Source organism: Hemitrygon akajei, chromosome 1 (genome assembly GCF_048418815.1).
Source record: "Hemitrygon akajei chromosome 1, sHemAka1.3, whole genome shotgun sequence".
NCBI lineage: Eukaryota > Metazoa > Chordata > Chondrichthyes > Myliobatiformes > Dasyatidae > Hemitrygon > Hemitrygon akajei.
The window spans coordinates 123,519,915-123,545,135 of NC_133124.1; the positions used below are offsets into that span (position 1 = coordinate 123,519,915).

At 39.5% G+C, this 25,221-nt stretch overlaps 1 protein-coding gene across 10 annotated transcripts in view; it reads left to right on the plus strand.

Moving 5' to 3' along the window:
• Window positions 1-22,673, plus strand: part of ubr5 (ubiquitin protein ligase E3 component n-recognin 5) — a 177,553-nt gene extending 154,880 nt beyond the window's left edge. For all 10 annotated transcript variants that reach the window (XM_073051156.1, XM_073051165.1, XM_073051211.1 and 7 more), the window contains 10 exons: window positions 2,835-2,979; window positions 3,091-3,221; window positions 3,470-3,530; window positions 4,039-4,217; window positions 4,312-4,396; window positions 4,486-4,641; window positions 9,710-9,823; window positions 16,455-16,599; window positions 19,544-19,629; window positions 21,257-22,673. In XM_073051156.1, the coding sequence (XP_072907257.1) occupies window positions 2,835-2,979; window positions 3,091-3,221; window positions 3,470-3,530; window positions 4,039-4,217; window positions 4,312-4,396; window positions 4,486-4,641; window positions 9,710-9,823; window positions 16,455-16,599; window positions 19,544-19,629; window positions 21,257-21,469 (1,315 nt within the window). In that variant the 3' untranslated portion in view covers window positions 21,470-22,673. The remainder of the gene's footprint in view (window positions 1-2,834; window positions 2,980-3,090; window positions 3,222-3,469; window positions 3,531-4,038; window positions 4,218-4,311; window positions 4,397-4,485; window positions 4,642-9,709; window positions 9,824-16,454; window positions 16,600-19,543; window positions 19,630-21,256) is intronic.
• The last annotated feature ends 2,548 nt before the right edge of the window (window positions 22,674-25,221 follow it).

Consider the following 25,221-nt stretch of genomic DNA (forward strand, 5'->3'; position numbering starts at 1 on the left):
CTTCCTTTCCAGTTCTGATGCAGGGTATCTGCCCAAAACATTGCTTGTTTATTCCCTTCCAGAGATGCTGCCTGACCTGTTGAGTTCCTCCAGTGTTTTGTGTTTGTTGCTAAGCAGTAACATTTTTATATTCAAAAACTCTTTTGTACCTTGTTAAGTTGTGCTGATTAGAGGGCTTAGGCTACGTCCACACTACACCAGATAAATCCATAATTGAAGCTTTTTCTCTTCGTTTTTACCGTTCATCCACACTAAAACAATGTTTTCGTCCCCCAAAACCGGAGCTTTTCAGAAACGCTCTCCAAAGTGCGTATTTTTGAAAACGCCAGATTGGCCGGATCAGTGTGGAAGGGGTAATGGGAGACTTCTGAAAACGCTGTCAGGCGGCAGCGCGCTAGTTCATTGTTTTCTTGAACGCAACCTAACAATTTCAGAACAGACGGTAACGAAACTGACGCCAGAAGAGTTAGAAATGTACTCACCAAATACTTTGACCCATAATTTACTGAATAAATAAATATACTCACTTTGCCCTGTTTTCTGTCCTTGCTCGTGTGAAGGTGGTTTACCTATTTAGGCAAGTAATTCTCTGACAATAGATATGTAACAGCCTAATGTAACATTGTATAGAAATACAAGATAATACTGATGCAGGCATGTTTTACACATTTAACAAGGTGCTTTATTAATGCAACAGAGTTAGTCAGTTTTTCAATGTTCATCGTCAGCCGGGTCAATCTGTCCGTGAACTCCCTGACGGTTGCCTCCGTACGCTCCAGTATTTGTTTTTTTTTACTTTTAAGTTCTCCTGCGCGAAAGCCAACAGCTGTCCGTCGTTTTAAGTTTTTCTAGTCTGTAACTACACAAACACGCACTTTTACGACGAGATTCGACGCCAAGCATGTCGCTTGTTTTCGGTAGATGTGTCCTGTGCATGCGCAGGAGGAGGAGATTCGCCAAAATCTCTGTTTCAATGTGGACAGAGATATTTTTAAAAACGCATAGTGTGGATGCCTTTTTGTTTTTATGTGAAACTGGTGTTTTCAAAATTATCCGGTCTAGTATGGACGTAGCTTTAGTCTGTAGATAACTGAACAAAGCATTTCTTTAATGCTGGAAAAACCATTAAACAGCAGAGTCTGTGAGGTAACTGGTGATCACTGACAACACGCTGCAGATTTCTAGGCTTGAACTACTCATGAAGCTGCAGTCTGTTTCACAGAATGACAACAAACATTGACAGTATCAATGTCACTGAAAGTGCAGAATCTGCACCATTATTTATTTCAACATCATATTAAGGATTGTTTCCTCCCCAAACAAATTCCTAAGATGATGTCCCTATACGCAGGGAGTTTGAAAGTAGAAAATATTGAGCTTTCAAGAGATTTCAGGTGATAAACATCCTGTCTCCGTCTGTATTGATTTTCTATGTTTTCCCTGTGACCTCGTGGGTTTCCACTAGGTGTTCCAGTTTCAAAGACGTACAAGTTGGGTTAATTGGTCACATGGGTTTAATTGTGCTGTGGGAGGCTTTTTGGGCCAAAAGAGCCTATTACCAAGCAGCATCTCTAAGTAAATAAATAGACTTCCATTCACAACACAATAGGGCTTAGAGCTTGTAATGGCACTTCCTAAACAGTTAATTTGCTTTTATATTGTACTATTAAAAATAAAATAGCCATCCTTCTTTGGTCGTGTTTGCCTATTACACTAGCCAGCAGTACCTCAGCAAATGAAATGCTAGCGATGTCAAATTCTATTACATCGAAGGTTCTACCCGTTCATCTTACTTGATTAGTCATATTACAGGTCTTTCTGTGCTTACATTGGTGGAGTACAATCTAGATTACTGTCAGCAATGTTCTGAGGTCAGGATTAAATAAATTTTAAATATTTTTATTGGCTCCATGAGATAACGAATATCAGATCCTAAAGGATATGTTGAAAAGAATTATTTAGCTTTTAATTTAGTATTACTATGCATTGTTTCAAAATGCAGAAGATAGAAGACAAGTTGCCACATCTTTTTAAAATATATACTTCATGAGGAAGCTTCCTCTGGAGGCTAAAGAAATTTGTCAAGTCTCTGTTCACTCTTACCAGTTTTTATTAATTCACCATCGAAAGCATTCTATCTGTGTGCATTATGGGTTGGTATGGCAACTGCTCTGCACATGACTGCCAGAAACTATCCAGCTCAGCACATCACAGAAACTGGAATCCCTGCTATCGACCCTTTATACTTGATGTCTCAATAGAGCGGCCAGCATAAGCAAAGACCCCACCCACTCCAAACATCCTCTCCTCTTTCCTCTCCCATTGGACAGAAGTTACAAAAACCAGTATCATCAGGTTCAAGGACAACTTCTATTCCAGTGTAATTAGACTGTTGAACAAACTAATTTGCATGATTAGACCTCACAGTCTGTCTTATGACCTTCACTTTGTTTACCTGCACTGCATTTTCTTTGTAGTTTTTATACTTCATTCTGCAGTGTTATTTTACCTTGTTCTGTCTCAATACACTGTTATGACTTGATTTTTATGAATGCTATGTAAAACAAGCATTTTATTGTATCTTGGTGCACATGACAATAGAAACCAATATCAGTATCGAAGTAAGTGACCTGACCTGGGAATTTCAACAGATTTGGCCATATGATTAGTGCTAGTTGAAAATCCTTCACTTTCACAAATGCATTAATAGAATCTGATCCAATTAATATTATTGATGTAGTGAAGAAATAAGCTTGCACGAATCCTCCTACAGCTAGTTGTTCTGATGTAATACAATCAGTGATTATTAAAGTCGGTATTCTTAATTGTTGTAGGGAATCCAGAAGGCAGCTTTCGATAGATACCAGACCTTTCCGGCCAGCATCAGAAGGAAATCCTAGTGATGATCCAGATCCACTACCAGCCCACCGGCAAGCTCTTGGAGAGCGGCTCTATCCCAGAGTTCAAGCAATGCAGCCAGTAAGTCTGAAAAATAATCTCTTCTGGTCATCATGCATGCAATTTTTCTGTGATGTGTTTAAGTAGTTTCTAATAAAATTGTAATGCCTAAATTAAAACTTTGTATTTCAGGCATTTGCAAGTAAAATTACTGGAATGTTGCTAGAATTATCGCCTGCACAGCTCCTGCTGCTTCTAGCTAGTGAAGACTCATTAAGAGCAAGAGTTGACGAGGCCATGGAACTAATAATTGCACATGGAAGGTAAAGTACATTATCCTCCTTGAACCTAAAGCTTTAGAGCCTGAAGTAAAAAAAAAAGTCTTCAGCCATTCGGTAAGCATGGTGGAGTGTGAAAAGAGCATTTCAGATCAGTGACTATATGCACAAGTTATGCAACATCTCTACAAATGCAGTCAGACTTGAAGAGTATTGCCAACATTTTCTACAGTTTTTTTTCATTAAACTTCTAAATCTATAATGCAAACTTAAATATTATATTTATTTTACAGGGAAAATGGTGCTGATAGTATATTGGACTTGGGATTACTTGATTCGTCAGATAAATCTCAGGTAGTGAGATCTTATTTCTTTGAATAAGTCTTTGTATTTGTTTCAGCCTGTAGGATATGCAATTTAAGAGTTCTTTGTAAAGATGTGTTACAAGTCAAATTAACTAGCTATGTTAATATACGTTCAATTCACCAAAAGATAGCCCTTTAGGAGGAGAACAAAATCAACTTGAGTAATCACACTACTACTGTTACTGGTATTAGTATTACTACAACTTTTTTAATATGACCTCCATGCTCATGGTTCTGCTTTTGTCAGGTTTTTTGCATTGTAATTCTTCACTTTTAAGGAACTTTAAACATTTTATTACGGAAGCCAGCAGTTGCGAGTTGAAGTTTGAGTTTCACTTTGTATTACTAGACTGAAGTTTGAATTGCGAATGTCATGGTCTATTCAGTTTCAAAGTTCCAGTTTGGCAGAGGAAAATGGAAGAGCAGAGATTGAAGAGTCCACAAATAAATTACATTGCTGCAATGTTCTTAAAAATTGTTGTCTTTTAAATTTGTAGCAGGACACTAGAAAACGACATGGTTCCAGTCGGAGTGTGGTGGACATGGAATTGGATGAGCCAGATGATGGTGATGATAATGCACCATTATTCTATCAACCTGGGAAGCGAGGATTCTACTCACCAAGGCCTGGCAAAAACACAGAAGCACGTCTCAATTGTTTCCGTAATATTGGCAGGTGAATTGAATTGTAAACTTATTTGGCTATGCACTATTCACTTTTCCTAGCTCATACAGAAAATTAAATAACTATCCCTTTGCATTCATTTCAGGATATTGGGTCTTTGCTTACTACAAAATGAACTATGCCCTATAACACTAAATAGACATGTTATTAAAGTTCTGCTAGGAAGGAAAGTAAGTATGTTAATGAATATAGCTTTATGTACATATTGTATAATTGGTACTTGGACTCATTAAAAGTAATGATTATCAATCCTTTCCAGGTGAATTGGCATGACTTTGCTTTCTTTGATCATGTGATGTATGAAAGTTTACGGCAACTGATCCTCGCTTCTCAGAGTCAGGATGCATATGCAGTGTTTGCAGCAATGGATCTTGCTTTTGCTATTGATCTTTGTAAAGAAGAAGGCGGAGGACAGGTATGTTACTTTTTGTGTGAAAGCTCAATTGTAATTATATTTATATTAATGAATGAATATGACATGCATAATATGCATCACTTTAAAAGCCTTAACAGAAATAATAATTCTGTTTTACTTTTAATAGCACGCACAAAATGTTGGAGGAGCTCAGCATGTCAGGCAGTATCTATGGGAACGAATAAATAGTTGGTGTTTCTGGCCAAGGCACATCAGCACTGGAATGGAAGGGGGAAGGTTGCAGGATAAGAAAGTGCAGGGGAGGGGAAGGAGGTAAAGCTATAGGTGAAGCCAGATGGGTGGGGGAATGGGGGTGAAGTAAGAAGCTGGGAAGTGATAGATAGTAAATGTAAAGGGCTAGAGAAGAAGGAATCTGATAGGAGAGGAGAGTGGACCATGGGAGAAAGGGAAGTAAGAGATCGGCAGATGAGAAGATAAAAGAGGCCAGAGTGCAAACTTGAAATAGGGGTGGGAAGGAAGGGAGTAAAATTGATGGAAGTTGGAGAAGTCAGTGTTCGTGCCATGAGGTTGAAGGCTACCTGTTCAGAATACGAGTTGTCGCTCCTCCAGCCTAAGAATGGCCTTTTCATGGCAAAAAAGGGAGGCCATGGACAGACATGTCAGAATGGGAATATGAGTTTAAATAGTTGGCCACAGGGAAATCCTGCTCTTTGCAGATGAAACTTTTAATAACATAACAATTAAATTCATCTGTCAAATATTACAGAAAGTCTTTCAATGGAAAATGTTCACGGTAAATTAATGGATACAACTTTATATATGTAGAGATGCAACAAAAGTTAATAGTTTGAAGTTGTACAGGTTATTGGGATATTGTGTGTAGGGTTAGTATCTTCATAAAGTGTGGCAAAAATTACAAAATAGATTCCAACTTGTTGATACCTATAGGTACTGGAGCAACTTGCTACAGATATCATAGAACTAAAGAATCGGTATTGTTTTATTGAGATCCTAAAATCAAATCGAAGTAAAATTTATTATCAAAATTCATATGTCACCATACACAATGTATTAATTTGTCCATTCGTTAATTGAGACAGTTGTTTATTTTGGACAATAAGGCACTTCATAGGGAAATGAAACTGATGCCCAACAGTTTCTAATTAGCATCAGTCGTGTGCACTTGTGTGATCATTTGACACTGCACCATACTTAGAGCAAATAGTTTTTAAATAGTGTCAGTTGCATGTGCTTCTATTCAAAAAGCAGTGTTTTTTGTCACTGAAACGTAATTGGTGAGATACAAGCAATAAGAGAATTCTGAATCATATTTTTGCTCACTGCAAATTTCAAGCATTGAGGCCTGGAGTTGAGGAGTGAAAATGAAATGATCTCACTACTTCAACATGTTAGGAACTATAAAGAATTTGAAAGAGTTGATTGATAAATTTTGAAAGTTACAATGAAAATGAAGATTTGAAAGATACAATTGTCAAAAGTATTATATGAAGGCTTTCCATTATCTGCACGAGATGTTTGTGCTGATTTTGTTCATTTTAGTCAAGCAAGAACATGGCAGTATACACTAGATGAATTCCTCTGTGGATAACTATTAGGAACTAATACAGTTTTATAGTACTGTAATAATATTGGTAGTGTTCTACTTTATTCTATATTTCATTTAAATAAATAGTTTGGTACTCAGTTAATGATAGTTTGGCTTTTCTATGCCTTTTAACTATTTCTATGAAACTGGCTATTTGGGGCAGCTATTTAATTGGACCTAAATGGGCTGGTCTCAATGTGACCGAGTTAGCTGGAATCCATTGTACTACCTTGAGTTTCAGTTCCTTGCAGGCATTCACCAGAAAATTAAGAAATACAATGCCATAAAACAATACATGAGCAAAGACTGGCAAACAAAATACACATTATAAGTACATGATTATATATAGAGTTGGCCAGGAAGGCAGTTCTGAAGACATGTATAATGTGTAGGGATCTTGAAAAGTAGAGTATATCATTCAGCTCTTCCATTCTGCTCTGCCATGCAATAGGATCAGAGCAATCTGCACCTTATCCATACTGTCTTGAATCCATAACTAAGGATCTGGGTGACACACGGGAATGGCCAGCATTTACTGTCCTTAATTGTCTTGGAGAGTAATGATTAGCATCCATCTCAAATGCATCATTCCTGATGTTTTGATAGTTAGGGAATTCCACAGTGTTGAGTGGTGTGATGTGATATGACATGTAGTTATGGTCTTGTATGCACTTGTCTTCCTGGGCGATAGAGGCTCAGAGTGAGCTTATTGGAGCAACCTAGACAAATAAATGTCTTCACACAACACACACAAAATGCTGGTGGAACAGAGCAGCCCAGGCAGCACCTATAAGGAGAAGCACTGTGGACGTTTTGGGCCGAGACCCTTCGTCAGGACTAGTAAATGTCTTTGCAGGTTGTAGTGGAGGGAGTGAATGGTTAAGGGCATGGATGGGTGTTTGAACTGGATAGTGGCAAGTCTTTTGAGTATTGAAGCTGCATTTGGTCAAACAAGGGTATCTCATCAATCTCCTGACAATCCATGCAGATTGTGGAAATACAGTAGGGTATCAGATAAATTACTGCCTTCAACGTGCTCAGTTACTGATCTGCTTTTGTGGTTGCTGTGTGTGTGTGTGACTGGCTTCAGATCAGTTTGATCCCAGATTGTGGATGAAAGAGTAGATTATGTTTTGCTACTAAGTGCCACTGGTAGGGTGATAACCTTCTGTGATGGGTTCAGCACAGGGAACAAACAGCACTGATGCTTTCACATCAGCCATGCCCAAATAGCGTTAATATCCTGGAGTATGCAAGTACTGAGTGCTTCATTTTCTGAGAGCAGTTGTGATTAGAAAATAATGTTGTATCTTGTCGCCCACATCTCACTTAATTGAAAATCCTGATTAAAGCTGCTGAAGATGGTTGGGAAATAAGTCTCTTGAGAAACGTTTGAAGCAGTAGCCCAGTTCTGGAATTGTTACCCCTCCAACAACTACAGTCATCTGTATGCAAGATGTAATTCCTAGTTAATTTTCTTGATGCTTTTTGACTTCAGTTTCCCCAGATAAGGTGGTGCGCTAATGTAACTATTTGTGTAACATTTCACAGTGCCTGGGATCAAGCTTTAGTTCCCGCTGTTGTCTATATTGAATTTGTTCTCTTCGTGACCACCTGGGTTTTCTTCAGCTACTTCAGTTTCTTCCCACATTCTGAAGAAATACAGATTAGGGATAGTGAGTTGTAGACTTGCTGTGTTTGCCCCGGAATTGTGGTGACTTTTGCAGGTTGCCCTCAGTACATCCTCTGAATATGTTAGTCATTGATGCAGGTGATGCATTTCAATATTCGTGAATATTGAATATCTGTGTTTCAATATTCATGTGACAAGTAAAGCTCATCTTTAAAATCTTTGGATATCCTTAGTGATATGCTCAGGCAAATGCTGTCTGAAGCCAAGGCCAAACAACAACACACACACAATGCTGGTGGAACACAGCAGGCCAGGCAGCATCGCCCTATAGATGCTGCCTGGCCTGCTGTGTTCCACCAGCATTGTGTGTGTGTTGTTTAGATTTCCAGCATCTGCAGATTTCCTCGTGTAAAGCCAAGGCCAGTTGCTTTTACCTCCCCTTTTTGGTTTTTTAGCACTAATCTGCTTATGGACCACAGCTCCAATAAGATCTAGAGCTAAGTAGTCCTGATAAAACTCAAATTAAAGATGAGTAAGTGTTGCTTGATGGTCTTGCTGATTAATTGGCTGCTGATGGAATAAAATGAGAGGTATATTGCCATTTTGGGGTTATCTTGCTAATAATGATTTTTCACTTATCATTTTTCATTTTGTGGGTAGATGCCAGTGGAACAGTTAGAATGGAGTTGCAGCTTGTTTCAGTTCATTTCTTCAATCTTGCTGCAAGAATGTATCTGATCCCATAGTCTCAGCTCTCTTCACTGCTGTCACTAGTGGATTGATGAAGCTGACAGGAATTGCCAAAAGAAGCCAGGGTGGACCATCTGCTCAACAGCTCAGGCTGAACGTGGTTCCAAGCCATTTGCATGCTGCACCCTATTGTTGCTGAAAATAAATATACTCATGGCATTTTTTTTAGCCAGTAATTTTGTTTGTATGCTGATTTCCACAACTTGGTGAAGCAGGAATGCAGAGGGATCTGATTGTGGGATTACTTGTCTATCTTTCCTGTTTAGCGTGCATTGTATCCCGTGTTGCAGTTTTTAACCAGGTTGGCAACTATCTGTACATATATCTGGAAATTATCTAGGCTTTCCCTCATATCCATGATATCCCTTGGTAGTATGATGTAATAAGAAGCGTGAGGTTACTGATAGTGTTGGAATATAGTTATCCAGTGTCTCATAATTCCTCACTTTTGCCTCATTTACTGGAAAGTAAGTCTACTTCCTCAAATGGAAAAGTGTTTCTCCCCGCAGCATAGATCAACTTGAAGTGTTATTATCATTCAGTTTTACACATGGATGCAGCTAAATGAAACATTAACTTCTAAGCTTTTCAGCCAGTACACAATCTAGCCATGTGTGTGAAGTATTCAGAGCTTTCCTTTTAGTATCTTACTGAAGCCAAAGTTCTGTACTTGTCCCAACTGGCTGCAGTTGAATTCCACGCATCCTCTAAAATGGAGTGAAATTATACAGTCTGTATGTCAAATATTGAGTACTGTTTTGCATGAAGTGTTCTCCGATTACTACATACTTATATCTCCTTTCCGATTGGAAGCTTTCTTCATTGGTATGTGGAATTCAAGTTCCTTTAATATAAAGAGAGCAAGCTTAATTATTTAAGCTTGTATTATGTACATATCGAATGCCTGACTAGACCTGATCATTCACAAAGGCTTATTCATGAAAATTTGTGCTTAAAAGCACCTCGAGATCAAAGTCAAGTTGGTATTTTCTGCTTTGTTCAGTAGAAATATTCTGATCCACTGCCTCTGTAGATACAGTACTGTAAAATTCATTCCTTATTTTCCACTGTATATCATGTATGATGATGTAAAAATCTGAAATTTTTGTTGGTTGCAGGTTGAACTTGTTCCTGGTGGAGCCAATATTCCAGTCACTCCTCTGAATGTTTACGAATATGTTAGGAAATATGCGGAATACCGAATGCTGGTGGTTGCTGAGCAGCCTCTTCATGTAAGTCTCTATTTCTGATGCAAATGTCTTGTTTTCACTGGAAAGGTCACTTATGAAGAAATTCATTAAAACTGCAGTAAACTGTGAATCTGCTAGTGCTGTGGAAACACTTAATATGGTGCTGAGAATGTGCTTTATCAGTTCTTGAGGTTCACTCTACAGTGGGATGTTCCAAAGATTATAAAAGGGTTTGAAGGTTCTGTAGTAAGGATAATAGCATTTGACAGAAGAGCCATGCAGTATCTAAAGCTTAACCTCACTGAGATGACTGACTGAAACCAAATATAGATTGAACACCCCTGCTTGGGGCCAGAAGTGTTTTGGATTATGGTATTTTTTGGATTTTGGAATATTTGCATCTGTTTAATGAGCTCCCTTGTGGATGACACCCAATTCTAAACAGGAAAAAATACATTTACATTACATATACAGCTTATACATATCCAATATCCTGAAGGTAGTTTTATATAATACTTCTAATAGCAATCACCACCGTAGCCACCCAGATGGACAGTCAGTGGCTGTTTGACATCGCCATCATTCACAACTCTAAATTTATGAGCTACTGGTAAGCAAACTTTGTCCTGCACTTGTTCATCACACATATGTACTGGTGCATCTTGCTGTTCAGCATTTTAGGTTTTCATCGGTGACAATCTTGGCAAACTCATCTATGAATTTCTCTGCTGTTTCGTGATCAGCAGGTGCTTTATCACCACAAATCTTCAAAAATTTAATGCATGCCTTTTACATTTCTGCAACCAGCCTGCTCGTTTTCAGTTTGTCTTGATAAATCTTTGCTTGTTTCATGATCAGCATACTGTAAAGTGGCATATGTTCACTTCGCTGATGAATCCACTCTTTCGGTACATGATTGCGATCTTCATTTTTCACTTTATGCGGTGCTTTTCTATCTTTCATTAACTTCATTACACGTGTGAGATCACTTCTGTAAGAGAACTGTCTGTGGTACGCAGAGATTTGTGCGTTGCTTAGGAACAATCCTAATCCCTCATGGAATTTACCATTTGTGATGTCATGTCAGTGCACAAAAAGGTTTTGGGATTTCGGATAAAGGGCAAAAGAGAATACCAAAGAGCAGCAGTAAGTGTTTCTTCTGCCTCGTCCAGTACTGAATCTGCTGGAGAAAAAGCAGAACCCTGCTCAGAATGTAAATTTGAGAAATGTATTCTGATACCTAAAAATACAGTGTAGCAAGCATCACTGTAGTAGATTGTCTTGAACAGGTAAAGTAACAAATCCGTTTTTTTTTAAAGTTAATTGTAGTTTTATGCTGTGCAAAAGGACTAAAGGTGTGAGTAGGAAAAAGGAAGGCAAATCATCAAGCCAGGGCCATGCACTCATACATTGTATTCCAAGTTTGTTTGCCCTCCCCCCACAAGCTAGACACCCTGTCAACCTGTGAAAAACCAGAAAGAGAACAATTGCAATCCAGTGTAAGTGACAAGCACTTCTGAAAATTCCCAGTCTTTGAGACCATGTAATAAGTTCCTGGAAGCTAGATTGATGGTATTGGTTTATAATTGTCCTATGCACCAAAATGAAAAGCTAGTCTTGCATACTGTTTATAAAACATAGAAATTACAGTGTGTTACTGGCCCTTCGGCCCACCATGTTATGCCGACATGTGTTGTGTGCTGGGGCAGCAGGCTTAGGGTAGCAGACACCAACAGAATCAACAAACTCATTCGTAAGGCCAGTGATGTTGTGGGGGTGGAACTGGATTCTCTGACGGTGGTGTCTGAAAAGAGGATGCTGTCCAAGTTGCATGCCATCTTGGACAATGACTCCCATCCACTCCATAATGTACTGGCTAGGCACAGGAGTACATTCAGCCAGAGACTCATTCCACCGAGATGCAACACTGAGCGTCACAGGAAATCATTCCTGCTGGTGGCCATCAAACTTTACAACTCCTCCCTCGGAGTGTCAGACACCCTGAGCCAATAGGCTGGTCCTGGATTTATTTCCACTTGGCATGATTAACTTATTATTATTTAATTACTTATGGTTTTATATTTCTACACTATTCTTGGTTGGTGCGACTGTAACGAAACCCAATTTCCCTCAGGATCAATAAAGTATGCCTGTCTGTCTGTCTGTCTGACCCATGTAACCTACAGTCAGATCAAATCTTTACAGAGTGCACTGAACTAGAATAAGATAAAGCAATAACAATGTTGAATGAAGTGTAAAAGCTGCCGAAAAAGTACATGCAGGTAAACAAAGTGCAATATTGTATTAAAGGAGATTGGGAGGCCAAGACTCTGTTTTATTATGCAAGAGCTCCATTGAAGCTGCATTACTAAGCTGTTATGCATCCAGACAGTGCTTTCTATGGTGCATTGATTAATGATTGGTTACGGTTGACGGGGACATGCTTAATTGCTTTTGCCTCTCGAGGAAGTAGTTGTTGGTGAGCTTCATCAGCTGTGACATGAACGTGGCTGGACCAGCTGAACCCACGTTGTTTCTATGATGTAGTAACAGTAGCATATTCTTCAGATCTATAGTTATTTTAAACACTCCCTGACATCAAATTTGGATTTTTTTTCTGAACTGAAGTCCAGCAAACTCATGGTCTATACACTTGACTGAATGGAAAATTCCATTGTTTTAAAGGTTTGAATTGACCCAGATCTCTGTTTGTAAATGATCTTTTAATTTTGATACCAAGCCAATGATTCTCCATTAAAATCAAATAATAAAATATTTCTTGTCTATTATGTACAAGATGCTGCAAGTCATTTATACGTGGGCTGTTACTAGAAGCAACATTTATGCCTCAAATGCCAAACAATAAATGAGCCCGGATGAAGGGTCTCGGCCCAAAATGTCAATTGTTTACTTCCTTCCATGGATGCTGCTTGACCTCCTGAATTTTGTATGTGTTGCTCTTTGTCAATGACTTGTACTATTGTGTAATCTTCCATTAACATCCATGCAGTGATGATGCTAAACTTGTCTGGACCAGCCACGTAAATGCCATGCTAAAAGAGCATGATTTGTCAAATATGAGTTCAGCACTCTCCAACTCTGCTCACTTTCAGAACCTTGCAGCTGATTTTGGAGCTTGCAGTTCAGTTTTATTGAAGTCCTGTTACCAGGGTGATAACTGTTATCATTTTGGCATCTTTGGTGTCGGTGTCAGCTGTATAGTACCCCATTGCTAAATCATAGTTTTCTCTTGGACTTGCAAAGAAGACAATCAAAACTTACTGCACCCTGAGAATCTACTTGACTCTGGCCATCAAACTATAATCATTATGTAGCATTCTTGACTCTTTAAAAAAAATCTATTACTAGCGCAAGTAGTTTCTGTCTTATAGCTTCTATAATGGCAGTTTGCCTTGTTTTTTGTTGGAACTTAATGCCTGGCTTGGCTTTTTGAGAACTATTTTCCTCTATTTTAAATGTGTAAAGCACTTGATTCTGGCTTCTCCTTGGTCAATTTACCATTTTGCTTTTTCTTAAATGTTGCCCTTTCAATCATTTATGATTGAACTTAATTATTATCTTTGAATTAAAGTTCAAAGTTTGCATATTACTAGAATAACATTTTCTATCAATATTTTGATCACTATTTTTGTATTTCTATGAAACTAGTCACAATTAACTCCATCTGCCTTCAAATGTATTTGAGAGAAATAAGCAGCCGCATCTTCAATTTTTTGTGGACCTTCATCCCTTGAAATTCAAGCATCTTTTTATCCACCTGCTAATGGTTCCCCTTGTCTTTGCCTGCTCAATAAATTGACAATTTTTTTGTTCCGTCCTAGGAAATAGGACTGTTGATACTTTGTCCAAAATAGTCTCAAATAAATATGGGTATTGGCAACATTTTTATTTGTTCTTTATCTGAGACAGAAATGTTGTTTCTCCTTGTTTCCCATCTCCCCCCCACCCCTTGATGGTGACATCTAGAATTTGAGTGGTTTTGGCTGGAAAACACTTAAGGAAATTAAGATTGGGGCTTGATTCCTGCCACTTTGTGTAAGGAGTTTGTATGCTCCCACCACGACGATGTGGGTTTATTCCGAGTGCTCAAATGCCACATTCAATGATGTACAGTTAGGGCTAATGAGTTGCAGGCATACTATGTTGGTGATGGAAGTGTGCCGACACTTTCCGGCTACCTCCAGCATAATCCTTTCTAGTTTGATGCAAGCGGTGCATTTCACAGTATGTTTTGATGTACCTGCCACAAAGCTATTTAATCTCTCTTTCTTAAGCTTGCACACATCCTTCACCCATTAAGCAATAAAAGTAATGGAGGGTGGGAGCAGTATTACAGCGTGTTCCCACCATCTTTATTAAATATAGTTCAGGCACAAAGCAATGCAACTTAAACATAGGACCTTTCTTTTTACAGATGTACAGTGGAGGTCCATGTAGTGTTTAAAAAGTGCTTAAAGATTTCTGTGAAATCTCTGCTGGATGAAACCAGTGGCTGCCTGTAGTCTTGGCAGCAATTGCTGGATTCTCCCAAGCCTGGCATGACTCATTTTTTTGCTTAATTGCTTTTTATGTACCTTGCCTCACAATTTTCACTACATTTTACCCTAATTTCAGTACTTGGCTTCAGACAGTTGCTTGTTCTAGATTATTTAAAGCTTGCATTGAATCCGGTGAAAGTTTTCTTCTGTGACCATAGTTAAGTGTGTTTCTGCACTATTCACAATAACTTTATACTATCTCACTTCACCTGAAAAATACCACTGTTTTTAATGCATTTTTCTATTTGCAGTTGTGTTGTTACATCTTTAATTGGCTTCTGGAAGAAATTTTTACAAATTGTTATTACTTTGTTTATTGAGATTTGTTGTTTGACTTTAGGTAACCTTGTCAGACTGATGCTTTGTTTATTAATATTGACCTTTTCTGATTTTTTTCCTTTTCTCTCCATTTCAACTTTTCCTCAACACTGACATTCAAAATAGAATTTATATTCATTAACCCAGGTTTATTTGCAAACCCAGCATCACCTCTCATCCATAATCACCAAATCAAGCAGGTGAATGTTGTGGCTCAGTGCACCCAAAAGCCTAGCAACAAGGCCCTGAGTGGTGATGGGATTCTGAATACTGTTGTAAAGAAGTGTTACTTCCAAAACTCCCTGACAGTTTTAAAAGCTAACAAAGACCCAGTCTGGTTTTATAAGCTGTCAAAACTCATTTTTAAATAATTCAACTTAACTCTAAAAAGCTTTATGTTAGAACCTATAACAGTACAGCGCAATATAGGCTCTTTGATACATGATCTTGATGTAGCATTGTAACCTGCTTTAAGTTCAATCTAACCTTTCCCTCATACATAGGCCTCCACTTCTCTGTCATCCATGTTCCTTTCTAGGAGTTTCTCAAATGGCCTAATGTATCTGCCTTTATCGCCACCCCTGGCAATACGTTCCACTGCTCTCTCTGTACCTATACTTCCCTCCATTCACCTTAAAATTATGCCCCCTCATATTAGCCATTTGCACCCACTCGATCTGTGCCTCTTACCATCTTGTACACAAGTTAGGAGATTAAACAAATCACAAATAATTAAAAATTCCACTTTTCTTCCCCACAACTCTAGTATCACCATTGAAACCATTAGCCTCATCACCTGTGCTAACTTTAACCTGGCACATGATCCAGAACAGTTCCCTACCTTAAATGCTGGTGAATCTCAGCATGAATTTCCACCTAAGATACTAGTTAAGTTTTGAAGTTGTGTTGACTATCAATGGGTGGAAGTCGCTGGCTTGTTGTCTGGTAATGTTCAGAACAATTAACAGAATCTTAGCCATCAAGCCACAGCTCCAAAATAGAGGCCTCATCTTTGCCTACCAGCTTCTCTTTTTTAGTGTAATAGATCTTTGACTATTTTTGAATATTCATACAACCTGTCTCATTTGACAATCCAGCATGACCAGTTAAGCAGCCTGTGAGCACAAACACTTGTGTACTCCCAAACAAATATCCAGAAGACTGTTTTTGATTATCAGTGTTAGGTGAGAACGCTTCAAACGAACAACGCAGCAAGCACACGTTTAGAGTCATAGTTGTACAGATAAGAAATTGGCCTTTTGACCCACAATGTTGAATGCAAACTTTTTGCCTATCTACACTGACCCTATTTGCCTATATCCTTCTATAGCTTGCCAATTAAGTGTGTAATGCCTCTTAAACATGGTCATTGTATCTGAGACGACGACCACCACCTAGTAGCATATTCCAGCTATCAGGCACTCTATTTAAATAAAACTTACCCTTTAAATTTGCTACTTCTCACCTGTTGATAAGCAGCCAAATTTCTGGACTAAGACCCTTCTTCAGTATTGACTATCTACCCTATCTACACTCTCATGAACTTGTGTACTTCTATCAGGTCATCCCTCATGATTCACTACTCCAGGAAAGAGAAGTCGGGTCTATCCAGTTCTTCCCCATAACTAAAATCCTTCAGTCCAGGCAACCTTCCTCTCAAGTGCAATTACATCCTTCCCATGGGGTTGTTTTCTAAGTAGTTTTAAAACATTAAAATTTGTATGTTTTAGTATTCATTTTTGCATTTTCCTGGATATAACACACTGCTATTAATATTGGTATTTGGCAATTTATAGGCTATGCGGAAAGGATTACTGGATGTTCTTCCTAAAAATTCACTTGAAGATCTAACAGCAGAAGATTTTAGGCTCCTGGTCAATGGCTGCGGAGAAGTGAATGTCCAGATGCTAATTAGTTACACATCTTTCAATGATGAGTCTGGTATGAAACAACTGATTACTTTGGGGTTGTTGGAATTTATTAATATGAAGCTTTAGCATATTGAATTTGTGTCTAGTGCGTGGAATTAATATAAAACACGGATGCGTAAAATTTCTCATGTATTTTCTGGATTTATGCAATGCAGTCTTAATTCTGTGAAATTCTATGGATTTTAAATCGTCATTTCAGATGCTGGGTAGGTGATTTTTAAATGGGACTGTATGGTTTAATCACAGACAAGAGAAACTCTGCAGAACACACACGCAGACACCATCTATGGAAAAGAGTATAGTTGGCATTTTGGGCCAAGACTGTTCATCAGGACTGGAGAAAAGATGAGGAGTCAGAGTTAGAAAGTGGTGGGGGGGGGGGGGGTTGTTGCAGGGTGAAGAAACACAAGGTAAAACCTGGAGGGGGAGGGGTGAAGTAAAGAACTGGGAAGTTCATTGGTGAAAAAGATACAGGGCTGGAGAAGGGGGAATCTGATAGGAGAGGACAGAAAGCCATGGAAGAAAGAAAAGGAGGAGGAGCACTAGAGGGAGGTGGTGGGCAGGTATGGAGATAAGGTGAGAGAGAGGGACTGGGGAATGGTGAGAGGGTGGGGGTGGTCATTACCGGAAGTTTGAGAAATTGATGTTCATGCCATCACGTTGGAGGCTACCCAGACGGAATATAAGGTGTTGCTCCAACAACCTGAGTGTGGCCTCATTGCGATGGTACAGGAGGCTATGGATTGAGATGTCAGGATGGGAATTAAAATGGGTGGCCACTGAGAAATCCCACTTTTTCTATGTCAGGTCTCACCGATAGACAGGAGGCCTCACCAGGGGCACCAGATACAGTAGATGACCCCAACAGACTCTCAGATGAAGTGTTGCTTCAACTGGAAGGACTGTTTGGGGCCCTGAATGGTAGTGAGGGAGGAGGTGTGGGGGCAAGTGTAGCACTTGTTCCACTTGCAAGGGTAAGTGCCAAGAGGGAGATCAGTGCAGAGGGACAAATGGACAAGGGAGTCGTGTGGGGAGCAATCTATGTGGAAAGCAGAAAGTAGGAGTGAGGGAAGGATGTGCTTGGTCATGAGATCCCATTGGAGATGGCAGAAGCCATGGAGAATTATGTGTTGGACATGGAGGCTGGTGGGGTGGTAGGTGAGGACAAGAGGAACCCTATCCACGGTGGGGTGGTAGGGAGATGGTGTGAGGGCAGACGTGTGTGAAATGGAAGAGATGTGGTTGAGGGCAGCATTGATGGTGAAGAAGGAGGGTATCTACATTCTGAAATGAAATGCCTCATCCCGAGAGCAGGTGTGGCAGAGATGAAGGAATTAGAGAAGGGGGTGGCATTTTTACAAGTAATAGGGTGGGAAGAGGTATAGTTCAGGTAGTTGTGAGAATCAGTGGGTTTATAATGGACACCAGTAGATAAGCTGATAAGAGATAGAAACAGTGAGATTGAGAAAGAGGAGGGAGGTGTCTGAAATGGACCAGGTAAATCTGAGGGCAGGGTGGAAGTTGGAGGCAAAGTTGATGAAGTCGACTAACTCCGCATGGGTGCAGGAAGCGGTACTATGCAGTCATTGATGTAGTGTAGGAAAAGTTGGGGAGTGATACCAGTGTAGGCTTGGGACATGGGCTATTCCACGTAGTCAACAAAAAGGCAAGCATAGTTGAGACCCATGTGATTACCTATGGCTTACACCTTTTGTGTGAAGGAAGTGGGAGGAGCCAAAGGAGAAATTATTGAGAGTGAAGACAAGTTGCACCAGATGGAGAAGAATGGTGGTGTAGAACTGGTTGGGTCTGTTGGCCAGAAAGAAACAGAGCGCCTTGAGGGCTTCCTGGTGGGGGATGTAGGTGTATAGGGACTGGACATCCATGGTGAAAATAGGATGATCAGAGCCAGGGAACTTGAAATCATTCAAAAGATCAGGAACGTGTGAAGTATCATAGATGTAGGTAGGAAGGGACTGAACCGGGGGGATAAAACTGAGTTGAGGTATGCAGATATGAGTTCAGTGGGCCAGGAACAAGCAGAAACAATGGGTCTACATGGACAGGCAAGTTTGTGGATCTTGGGTAGGAGGTAGAAACAGGAGGTGCGGGGTGAGGGAACTGAGGTTGGTGGCTGTGGATGGAAGATCCCCAGGGATAATAAGGTTGGTGATGGGGTGGGAGATAGTGACCTAGTTCTCCTTAGTAGATCCTGATCAAGGGGTAAGAGGAGGTGTCTGACAGTTGTTGCTGGGCCTCAGCAATGTAGAGGTCAGTCTGCTACTACAGCACCCACCCCCCCCCCCCCCCAGCCTTTATCTGTGGGTTTGATGGTGAGATTAGGATTAGTGCTGAGAGAGTGGAGAGCAGAGCGTTCAGAAGGAGTGAAGTTGGGGTTGGAAAGTCGGCAGCTGGCAATGAAAAAATCAAGAGCAGGCAGAAGACAAGTCCAGGAAGAGGAGGAGGGCTGAAGATGGAAGAAGGGGTCATCAATGTGGGGTGGAGAGCCCTTGCCAAAGAAGTAGGCATGGAGATGGAGGCGGCAGAAGAAGAGCTCAACATCACAGTGGACATGGGGATAAAGGAAAAGCCCATACTGAGGACAGAACATTCTGTCTCAAAGAGGAGAGGGTTGGAGGAGATGGTGAAGACCCAGTTTAAATGTTAAATTGTTTTGCTTCATTGCTTTGGCAGTAGTCAGTCTAAATAGACACACAGAACTGTTGATAGTTGCCAGGTAGTTAATATCAAAATGCTTCAACAGTTTTAACTCCATTTGCATCCTTCAGTAGCTAAAATCTATTTTTCCCCTGCACTAAGGACTTAGCAAATTACATCCTTGTGTAAATAAAGATCCACATTTTCATCAAGGCACCTGTAGGCAGATTTGATGAGATTGACATTTCTGGGCTTGTCCAAGCATGTAGATGTAACAACTTAACATTTTGTTTCAGGGGAAAATGCTGAAAAGTTATTACAATTCAAGCGGTGGTTCTGGTCCATTGTGGAGAAGATGAGCATGACAGAAAGACAGGATCTGGTAAGACTGAAGTGAATTTTACTGAGCTTTGAAATTAGACTTCACCAAAATATTTAATTTCTCCATCTGGAGTGCTGTGGTACAGTAGCAATTAGCACAACACTATTACAGCTCAGGGTTTCGGAGTTTGGAGTTCAATTCCGATGATACCTGTAGGATGTTTGTATATTCCTTCCAGTGAGTGCACGGGTTTCCTCCACAGTCCAAAGCTGTAACTGTTAAGTTAATTGGTCATTGTAAATTGATAAATAAAATCTGATCTTGGTAAAATGTAATTGTTTATGGGATATAGATGTTGTACCCAGTATTTAGTGCCCTTCGGAAGGCAATGGTGAACTGCAGTCTGGAATTGTTGCAAAACTTGGGTGAAGCTATTCACACAGCAGTGTTGGATATAGTGCTCTTGTATTTGAACCTGTTGGTGATGAAAGAACAGCAATATATTTCTAAATGAAGAGGGTGTACAACTATGTAGGGAGCCTGCAAGTGCCACACCTCTTGACTCTGGTGGTTGAGATCATGAGTTTTGGGATGCTGTCACAAAATATTGTCCAGTAACTAATTCCATTTTGTAAGTATACACTTTATAATCCTTCTGTACTAATGGTAGAGGAAGTCAATGTTTGTGGGGGTTGGGAACTAATCGAAGGATTTCTTGTGATGGCATTGAGCTGGGTGTTTTTGGAGCTGCAGGATGCATGCAAGTGGGAAGTATTCCGTTTCACACCTAAAATGCCTTTTATTAGCTGAATTAGGCCATTCAATGAGCTGAATTTGCCCATCAAATTTGCTCTACAATTCCATCATGGCTGATTTATTATTTTCTCAAACCTGTTCTTCTTCCTTCTCCCTATAACCTCTGACACCATGAATAATCAAGAACATCAATTTGCATATTAAATATACCCAGTGAACTGGCTTGCACAGCTGTCTGTGGCAATGAATTCCACAAATTCACCACCCTGTTGCTAAGGAAGTTTTTGTTTATCTTTGTTCTAAATGGATGTCCTTCTATTATCTCTGTTCTAAGAGGCTGTGCTGTCTGATCCTAGAATCCCCCACTATAGGAAACATCCTCTCCATAACCACTCAGTCTAGGCCTGTCAGTATTTCATAGTTTTCAATGAGATCCCCTCCTCATTCCTCTGAACTTCAGTGAGCACAGCCCCAGAGCCATCAAACACTCATGTTAACCCTTTCATTCCCAGGATCATTCTTGTGATCCTCCTCTGGATCCTCTTCAATGCGCACACCTTTCCTTGGGTAAGGAGCCCAAAACTGCTCACAGTACTTCCAAATGCAGGCTGACCAATGCCTTGTAAAGCCTCAGCATTGCATTCTTGCTTCTATATTCTAGTGCTCTCAAAATGAATGCTAATATTTGTTTAACATCTAACATTTATAGATGATGTGGTGGCTTTGAGGTGACTGATAAACAGCCTGCTCATGCAGCTAGTGTTTATGTGGCTTCCCTACTTAATTTTTACGGTCAGTTTTACTGATGGGTAGGTGGTCACAGTGCTTCTGTTACAGATGGTCATTGCTAAGTACTTGGGTGAGAGCATGGGGCCAGAAGGAAATAATGAAAACAGTTTGCTGATGATGATGTTTTCTTTCTGGACCTCAGGTTTATTTCTGGACATCAAGCCCATCATTACCTGCCAGTGAGGAAGGTTTCCAACCAATGCCATCGATCACTATTAGACCACCTGATGATCAACATCTTCCGACTGCAAACACCTGCATCTCACGTCTATACGTCCCACTTTATTCCTCCAAGCAAATTCTCAAACAAAAACTGTTACTAGCCATTAAGACCAAGAACTTTGGTTTTGTGTAGAGTATAATAAAATGTGTGTACTGTGTGTAATAATATAACTAGGTCCAAGTTTTGTAGATTAATTTTTCATTTGTCAATAAAATTTATGGAAGTTATTGCTGTCACACACCTGGAGGTTCTGTGGTGGTGAACATTCCTGAATTTGGCTTGTAGCTGAAAGTCCAAACCACAGGCTTAGCGGCTTTGACTCTAACCTAGGCTTTTGGCTATCCAGTGACCCGTTAGCCTAACCCCAGCCAAAGATGACAGCAGATCATGTATTATTACACTGTGATTTATGGTCATTAGGCCTAGGAGAACTGAAAATGTTTCTGAAATTTCACTGCTGCCTTTGTGGAAAGTTTGATCAAAGGTTCTTGTATAAAAGGAGGTAGGGGAATTCCAAAATAAAAAAGAATGCTTTACATTTTGTGTGTGGCTATTAAACCTGATGGGAAAAGCCCTTTTCTTTGCCTCATCCACTCATCATTGGATAAATTTTAAATTATGATTTGTTCATTTTAATATTGCCGTAAGAGGTGAAATATTCTTTGTTCTTTTGCCAAGACATGGTTAAACTGATTTAAACTGGTACGCACTCAAGATAATTTATAATGATGTTTAGTTTTGGTATTGACAGCACCGTTCAGTCACAAAATGTAAAATTGAGCCTTTTGTGCAGGTTGCACAGAATGCTTCTATTTGCCCAAGCTACTTTAAAAACAAAATCATTGGTTTGGGTAATCACTAAGTTTAACAAATGGTTTATTGAGGTTTCAGATATGAAATTTGTGTACTGTACCAAAGAGTTGGCCAATCAGTGCACATGTAGAAAAGTGCATTTTTATATAAAAATAAAGGAAATTTGCATTCACTTACTTGCTGCAGTTCGCACACTCCTGTCGCCTCTTTCATATGCACATTAGAATCACAACATTTTCCCCTTCTTTTGTAATAACTTATACTTAGTATTGACCTGTAATGCTTTGTTGGTTGTATGCAACGGACAATACTTAAGGTATGAGAACTTTTGTAATCTATGTATGAACCCAATACTTTAAATTGTAAATACTCAGTTCTTATTATATAATAGAAAAATGTAGCACCATCTTGATTCAGTTTGTACACCATTGCACTATGTTGCTTTGAGTTTGTTAAAACAGTTCTTTTGCATTTCTGGTTTTACAGAATAATCCCTTCATCTATTAAAGGTTCATCAAAATATGCACCTGCGAACATATTTATGGCACCTTAAGCTTCTTGAAACAGCTTGCTGTACTCTGTTTAGCTTGACCTTGAGAACATGTTGAAAATAGGCTCTTGTAGAACAGTACAGCACAGGAACAAGCCCTTCGGACCACAGTCTTGTACCAAACCAATTAAATTAGTAATCAAATGGCTAACTAAACTAATCTTGTTTGCCTACACACTGTCCATATCCTCCCATTTTACTTGCATTCATGTGTCTTGTAGAAGTCTCTAATGTTTTAATGAGCCAAGGCAATGCATACCAGCCAACCCACCACTCAAGTGTTTAAAACAAAAACAAACAATAAAATTGTCCCTCGTCTCCTTTGACATTGCTCCCTTTCACCTTAAATGCATGCCCTCTGGTATTAGACATTTCAACCCAGAGAAAAAGATATTGTGTGTCCTTCTATGCCTCTCATAATCTTATAAACCTCTATCAGATCTCCCCTCTGCTGCTCCAGAGAAAACAACCCAAGTTTCTCCAACCTCATTATAGAACATGCCTCTAATCCTCGCAACATCCTGGTAAACCTCTTTTGCACCTTCTCCAAAGCCCTGACATTCTTCCTATAATGGGGCAACCAGAACTGTATGTAATGCACTTGATTGCGATAACTGAGGCATCAGTTATCCACATCAGGCTGTAAGTGAACAGCCTGATGTCCAATGCTGAGCTCCAATCTAAATATGTTCAAAGCAGTGCCAAGTGTCTGTATATGAAAGTATTGATCCAAATTCATGGCATGTTTTGTGACTTAATATATCTTAACACTATTGCAATTCCTCTAGTCCAGCTGAAGAATTGCCCTCCCTCTCTCTCTGCAGCTCATTTTCAATCATGAAGAGTCCTAGTTCGAAATGTCGACTGTTTATTCCTCTCCATACATGCTGTCTGACCTGCTGTGTCCTTTGGATTTACAGCATTTGCAGAATCTCTTTGTGTTCTTCATTTTCGATTGGATGGAGAGAACTTTGTCAGTAGTTGAAAAGTGTGATAATGAAATCTCAAATTTAAAAGTACATCTTTGTCACCATATACATCGCTGAGATTCATTTTCTTGCGAGGATAATAAATCCAAAAACCTTAGTAGAATAAATGAAAGACTGCACCAGTAGGGTGGACAACCAGTGTGCAAAAACTGCAAATACACAAAGAAATAATAATCAATATATATTGAGAACATGAGATGAAGAGTCATTGAAAGTGAGTCCATCTAGGTTGCGGAAACATTTTGGTGATGGGGCAAGTGAAAGAAGAGGTGCTTTCTTCATAATTGCACTTACGTGCTAGGCCCAGAACAGGTTCTCTGAAATGGTAACACTGAGGAATTTGAAGAAGCTGATTTCCCCCAATGAGGACTGGCTTATGGACCTCCAGCTCCCTCCTGAATTCAATGATTGGCTCCTTGGTCTTGCTGACATTGAGTAAGAGGTTGTTGAGGCACCAGTCAACCAGATTTTCAATCTCCCTCCAAAATATTCCGATTTGTCACCACTTTTAATCTCGACATAGCTTTTAAAAGGGAAAAAATTTGCTTGTACAAACTTGTTAAATCCCTGAAGTGGTATCAAACATGAGTGTGTTACAGTTCTGGTCAAATTTGGTTTTTCCAGAGGCATTCAATGAGGAAATCCCACACTAAGTGAAGCATGTAAGCAATGGAATAAATAGTAGGTTGGCTTCACTGGGAGTAAGGTGTAGCTTTATGTAATAGAAGAATGGGAGTAGAATGTTCTACAAAAATTAGTGTTGAGACTGCCATTAAAATTTATATCAATGATTGGGATTATGTAAATAAATGCAGTTGTATAGTTTGACAATATCAGCATTTCGGCTTGAGGTAATGAGGTAGGCTGTTGGTGATATTAGAGAAGTAGCATCAATTGTAAGAATACCAGCGAATTACAGGAGGATGTAAATAAGTAGCATAGGCAAATGAAATTCAATGCAAACATGAACCAATATATTTTAATAGAATAAAATGGGTGTTTGTTAGAAAGCATCAGCCTAAGTTAATGAGGCAAAAAACAAATATATTACTAACTGCCTTTTATTTTATGGAAAAAGCAAACTAAGTTGCAGGGTTTATATCCACTGGATAAAATTGGGAGAAAATGGCAAGTTACTTTAAATCTTGAACCTTAGTCTTAAATGTTTCATACTGGTCTGCTTGTCATAAATGGATGCATGGGGGAGGGTTCAAAACAAGGGATGAACCTAGAAAGAAGCTATAAATCAAGAAGGGTTGAAGAGACTAGATCTCTCGTGGGAAGAGACTGAGTTATGATCTAAAATTTCTTTTGAGTTTAAAAGGTTTTGATGGAGTGGCTGCATATATTTGAGGGCAGATGGATGCCACAGTACTGCACCGGTTAGTGCAACACTATTACATCTCGGGGCAGCAGAGTTTGGAGATCAATCCCTGCATCCTCTGTAAGGAGTCCGTACGTCCTCCCCTTGGAATGCATGTGTTTTCTCCGGGTGTACCAGTTTTCTCCCAGAGTCCAAAGATGTACAGGTT